This window comes from Phalaenopsis equestris, unplaced genomic scaffold (genome assembly GCF_001263595.1).
Source record: "Phalaenopsis equestris unplaced genomic scaffold, ASM126359v1 Scaffold000036, whole genome shotgun sequence".
Lineage (NCBI taxonomy): Eukaryota > Viridiplantae > Streptophyta > Magnoliopsida > Asparagales > Orchidaceae > Phalaenopsis > Phalaenopsis equestris.
Window position 1 is genome coordinate 6,749,729 of NW_018164478.1, and position 6,519 is coordinate 6,756,247.

The 6,519-nt window shown below is 38.3% G+C and overlaps 1 protein-coding gene across 1 annotated transcript in view; it reads left to right on the forward strand.

Moving 5' to 3' along the window:
• LOC110018809 (DNA repair protein RAD50) overlaps window positions 1-6,519 on the forward strand; it is a 63,988-nt gene that overhangs the window by 12,852 nt on the left and 44,617 nt on the right. Inside the window, exon 8 of the mRNA XM_020716246.1 lies at window positions 33-125. Within this exon, the coding sequence (XP_020571905.1) occupies window positions 33-125 (93 nt within the window). The remainder of the gene's footprint in view (window positions 1-32; window positions 126-6,519) is intronic.

Below are 6,519 nucleotides of genomic sequence, written 5' to 3' on the forward strand. Positions count from 1 at the left end.
TTCATGTTTTATTCATTTTTTGTGACTTTCAGAATGGATGAACATAAAGATAAAATTCGGAGCGTGCTAAAAGGGAGACTGCCCGCAGAAAAGGATCTGAAGATGGAGATTGTTAATGCCTTTGGGTAAGTTTGTAGCTTTTTTTGGCATTTTTATTGGCATATGATTTCGATGCTTCAAACTTGTTGAAAAAATTCTCTCATGAATTTCACATATTATATCTGTGAAGATTGCTAACTTCTTCTTTCTATATAATCTTGTTATGCCGAAACAAACTAAAATCTAAGGTGGTGTTTGGTAGCATCCTATTTATTGGATCTAGCCATGGACCAAACATAAAAACAAAATAAAATTAATTCCAGAGTTAAGTAAAATCAAATTTTCTCGCATTCCATCTTCTTCTTCGAGCATTCTGTCACTTCGTAAATTTGGATTTACTAAATATGACTGTAAGATAGATTTATTCCCCTGTCTTTGCGAGCAGATTCGTCGCAGTGTGGATTGGATAAATTTTGATTTATCGGATATGATAAATTCTATTTAACTTAAATCAAAGTTGCTGCCAAACACGGCCCGAGACTTTTAATATGATCATGTAATTTTGAGGATTATGTTTTGTGTTTAGAGTTTGGAATTCTGCTGACTGATTGCGTAAAATCAGTTCTTAATGGAAAATCAAAATTGCTGCGGCATGCCAAGATTACCCACTTTTTGCTATTATCTTTTTTTTTTAAATTATGCACCCGGTGCCAAATTAGACAGTCTTTTTATAGAAATGAAGTCTAATAACTGTGGATATTTGACGCTGATTTCAAATTGCTTCTTCTTGTCAGAACTTATTCTACAAGACTGAAATAGCCATTCTTTCACTTAGCAGTTTATTCTTATCCTCGACTATAGCTTGACTGTAACAATTATTCCTTTACTTAGCCAAACATTATTCTACAAGGACTGTAACAACCATTCCAATGTTTTGGAAACTACAGGGGACTATTCCTATTTAGCGGGTTTGTAATTCTATATGGGTTTGTGAGTTTTTAAATATCTTCTTCCTATCTAGTTACCTTAGTGATGTGGACGTAGTTGGAGACTTGCTACGGGAGGCGGAACCGGACTGCTGTGGCTCCTGTAGTAGGAATTCATTCGAGTGAGCTTCGCTTCTTTTCACCTTAGACTGGTCGTCCGGTTCAAGTGGGGAAGTCCAGGAAGCTAGCCAATCCTACTTTACGGGATTTGCTGCCAATCAATGTGGGAACCAATCCCATGTTACCCTAGCTTATATATATTTGTTTTCTATTTGTGTTGGAGAGGTTCTTGTGTTTGTTTCTATTTTGGACAGTCGTTGGTTTCTAGTGTTCTCATTCGAGGTCTGTATTCGAAGGCAAGAAGTTGTTTCAGCAGTAACTCGTCTAAGGTGATGACCGTCTCCAAAGGATGAATGGTGCTCTGACTGTATTTCAATATCATGGAGATATATATCATTGATTTCTCATCTTTCGCAACCATCGCTACTGCAGTCGCCGACTTTCTTCTCCATCGGAACCAACGGACAAAACCCTTGTTGTCTTCTTGCAACTTTAGTTGCTAGCCATCATCTTCAACTGCTGCCATCCTTTCCAGGCACCGTCCACTGTGCTACCACTCATTCTAGCCACCTGTCTTCACTGTCCATCCATCCATCAACCCGAATAGCTCTCGCACATCACTCTTTGATGTTTGCTTCCTTTTCGACATCAGGTAAATGACCGCTTTGTTGTTTTCTACTTGTCGATCGCCTTTTTTATCTTCATTCCACCTTCCAACGCTCACCGACCACCCCCACCACCATTCTTGAGATACAGTCTAGTTGTGTTTGTTTGTGTATTTTTCCTTTAAGTGTGTTGGTTGTAACCAACCTTTTTTTAAGCATTATTATTTGCTTTTCTTATTGTTTTTTGGCTTAACTCTGATATCATTTGGTATCGAAGAACCTAATATATTATTTGCTTTTCTTATTATTTTTTGGGTTAACTCTGATATCATTTGGTATCGAAGAACCTAATCTTAGTCCTATACTAGCATTGCCCCCCCCCCCACAACCAAAATTTTTTTTTTCTTTTTCCTCCACCCTATACGCCTTTTTCCACCTACTGACACCCCCAAAACCCTAACCATGCCTTCGAGGAGACAATTGACGGAATCAGACCCAAAATCTATTATGGATGACATATAACTGCTACTCTGCTGAGTGCTACATCGGGTTGACGATATTGAGGAAACACCTTAGGGTGTCATCATCGATCGTAGTAATGAAATCCGTGAAGGAGAGCAAGAAGAGCACTTAAATCCCTTTTGTAGGGATGTTTTCAGTGGAGAAGAAAACATACCACAACGCTTTGAGGTAGAATATCAATGGAGGCCTAGAGTTGAAGTGCTTATTGGAAGATATAAAGATGAGGTGCCTGCAGGAGGATGTACAGTGATGAGATGCCTGTTAGATGGTACATATATGAGGCGTCTGTTGGGAGATACAAAGATGAGATACTTGCTAGATGGTACAGAGATGAAGTGCTTGTTAAAAGATACAAAGATGAAGTGCTTATTGGAGGATACAAAGATATAAGAATGAAAATGGCCCTGCCAGACTTAAAAGGAGAGAATGTATCTAGATGACTTCCTTCAGTGGATGCGGACTATTGAGCAGATCTTTGAATACAATTAGGTGTCCGGTGATAGAAGAGTAAAGCTTGCTGCCATCAAGCTGAAGGAGAATGCTTGTTTGTGGTGGGAGAATTTGAAGAGGGAGACAGAGAATGACAAGATTGGCATGGACAAAAGTTGTCTCGTGGAGTTTTTCATTGGGGACCAGCTGCATGGTCAAACTTGGTGCAACGTTGTGCCTATGGATGTCTGACATCTTTTGTTGGGGAGACCGTTACAATTTGATCACAAGACTTAACATAACGGGTTTTGGAACACCTACTCCACCAAAGATGGTAGACACATCGTTTTTCTACCTTCTTTGGAGTTTGAGGCCATAGGTACCCTTACTAACAAATGACAGGGGTCCACAAGAGAGAAGAGCGAGGAACAGACACAAGACAACTAATGCAACGAGAGTTTCATGACATCTTGGTCGATAGCTTACGTCCTTGGCTGCCACCTGATAGGGAGAGTCAGACTGTCCATACCTCAGATCGAGTTGAACCAACCTTAGGTTGCGTTTGAAGAATTCATCAGAATGCACTTGGCACAGAATCATTGTTCAACTCAGCAATGTACACCAAATGATTGAATTGATATGGATGATTACTTGCAGGTGGGTAAAACTATATAGGTATTTTGGGAGACAATGCAATCGACAGTGGGATCTAAGTGCTTTTTGGGCTGCCACCAATGATCCTTTTGCTCGCGAGGTTACAACAACTTCATCGCCTTCAACGCGTAAACAAAAACTTAGACGAGTGAGGTCAAAGCCCATGGTGATTGACATAGACGTAAATAAAACCTTGTCGCGGGAGGCGGAACTGGGGTCTGTAGGTCATGTATCAGGAATTTGTTTGAGTGAGTTGCGCTTCTTTCCACCTTAGATCGTTCATCTGGTTCAAGTGGGGAAGTTCAGGGAGCCAATCAACTTCATGGAATTTGCCGCCAATTGAGGGGGTGGGGGGGGGGGGGGGGCGCTATATTTCAAGGCGAGAAAATGTCACGTCTGTAACTCGTCCGATGCGGTGACTGTCTCCTAAGTATTGAATGGTGCTCCGATTGTAGTTTGATAGTGTCGAGAGATTTATCATCGATTTCCTATCCTTCGCAACCTCCCTTTGCCGCCATTGCCTCCTTTCCTAGCTGCCAAAACCACCAGACATCACTCCATCTATCTTCTTGCAACTCGAGCCTTCAACAACCACCTCCTCGACTTGTAGCCATCCTTTCCAGCCACCTCTTACTTTGCTGCCACTCATTACAACCACCCATCTTCGCTGACCAACTATCCCCCTTTTTTGTCGCAGCCCTGGGACAACCCTCCCTTTGTTGTCCCGAAGACCCACGCCTCCCCGCTGCTATTGCCATCATTTCAGCCCTTCATTCTTGCTGCGATCATCCAAGCAGCCCTCCCACATCAATCTCTGTTGTTTGCTTGCTTTCTGGCACCGGGGAAACAACCGCTTTGTTTTTATCTACCTGCAACCGCCTTTTCCTCCCCCGCACATCTATCCAAACTCTCGCTGACCACCACTATCATTCTTGGGATACACTCTAGTTCTGTTTTTTTTGTATCTGTTGTTGTATTTCCTTTCAAGTGTATTGGTTGTAATGGTCTATTTGCCTTTTTTAGTAATATGATTTGCTTTTCTTATTTCAGTTTGGGTTAACTTCGATATCATATAATGCCAGAGTCTATAAATAAATGCATTCTGAGGTATTCAAAAACAAGTTTGGCTTGAATAAAATTTTCAGTTTTTTGAATGGGAAAGTTCTCTACATTCTTTTGGGACCTCAATTCTTTTTCAAGCGCAAGATTTTGAAACATTTCAATAGAGAAGATCTCTTTGTTTAAGTGAGTGGATTGTTGTTTGGTTTATTCTTTTACATTCTTTTAATTAGTGATTGATTAAAATTGTGATTGGTGTATTCCTAAATTTACTATGTATTTGCATTCATTATTAAGCACGATTTTATTATTATTATTATTATTATTTTTTCATGATTTTTATTATTTGGCCGATTTTTTTCGGAGATAAAAACAAAAAAATCTTGAAATTGAATTTTGCTTCTATTCAATCATCATTGTTAGTAGTTAATAATTTTTTGTGTTTGATAGTTTGCTTTCCCTGAAATTTGGATGATTATTCTTGCTTTTGTTGTGTTAAATTGTCCCCATCTCATCTAGAAAATCTATATAATTAATCAGCACATACTTTCAGTTAATCAAGTGCCACTTTGCATAGTAGATTTGCATTATAAAACTTAGACTTTATGACATCTGACCTCAGGTTTGGTATAATAATAATAGCTTATGTTGTGTCATAATATCAATCAAATTAGGACATAATAATAATTTGGTCAACCGATATAATAATAAAATCATAAAAATTAACTTTTATATTATTCTAGATGACATTAAGAATTATATCTTTTACATTCAATGGGAGGTATAACCCTTTGGGTGGTTTTAGATTTGATAGATGGTTATTTATTTATTTATTTATTTGCATTATAATGTATTCGTATTATGTGGAGTCTAATTGCTTTGATCAATTGTTACTTAAAGCCCTAAATTTTGTTGATCATGCTTAACATAATGCCCTAGCTCCCATAAGGTAGTGCCGTCCTGTTCGGTATAGCTTCAGAATCCGAAAGCATGATATTCCAACACAGGGGGGAGCATCACATCGCCCAAATGCAACGCTTCAGTGCTGAGACTCGCAATGCCGCAACACCCAGTCCAGGGTTCGAAACCCAAAATTTTGAGACTAAGACGCTTGGATGTAGCGTTGTTGTACTGCTATCGCGGCGCCCTGTGCCGGTAATCAAATTCAAGTAGTTCTTTTAAAGACTAGGTTTTGCTTTCAATTTCTTTTTTGCAAAGGTGAGGAAGGGAGCATCATGAAGTATTCCAAAGTGGGGAGAGGCTTGAGTGTGGTGTAATTTATATAATTCTCTTCATTTTCTTTTTATTGAATTTATTTATATGGTGAGGCTCAGTGGTTCTTCCTTTTCTTGAATTTTTTTCATTCCGTATTGTGCTTTCTTGTGCGCTTCTGTTTAAATATTTTCTTCAGATATTTGGAATCGATTTTTGCATCTCTCCTAACAAGCGGTATAAGAGAGAAGTTTTTGAAGTTCTTTGGTTCGAATGGGAGCAATGACTGACGAAGCGAGGTAAAAGCTGAGAAGTTCAATTGTTCAAAATTTTTTTTTTGGAAATGCAAATTAAATTTCGTTGTATAAAAAAACTGTATCTGTCACTTGATGAAATCACCAAGAAGTCATGACTCCAAAATAATGAGAAAATTTTTATTGAATTACTCTAGGTTTGATATAACTTTCATTTTTTCATATATTGCTTTCAATATTGTGAATGAGAAGATTACTGTTGATCTCATGGTTGTACTAACAGAATGTTTGAGAATCCTTCGGCTTCAAATAAATTTTTCTGATGAAGAGATTATTCAATATGAAGATGGGTGGTAGTTCCATAGGTGAATACTTAATAATTTCAATATTGTGACTAACCGGTTGTGTTCTGTTGGCATTATGTTTGATGACTAGGTCAGGGCATTGTTACTCTAATTTTCATTGTCAGTTAGTTGAGATGGACTTTTTACTTAGATGAGTAACTCTTCTGGAAACATTAAGCTAAACTTTAATGGTATTATGGGGTTAGTGTTGAATGAAGAAGCTCACAAGAAGGCGAGCAGTGAAAATTTAAATTCTGCTCTGAATGTTGATACTAGAGGTGGGAATTTGGATATAAACACTGGCAGAGAAAGATCCAAGTCCAAAAGAGGAAATTATAGGTCAAAGAAAGAAAAA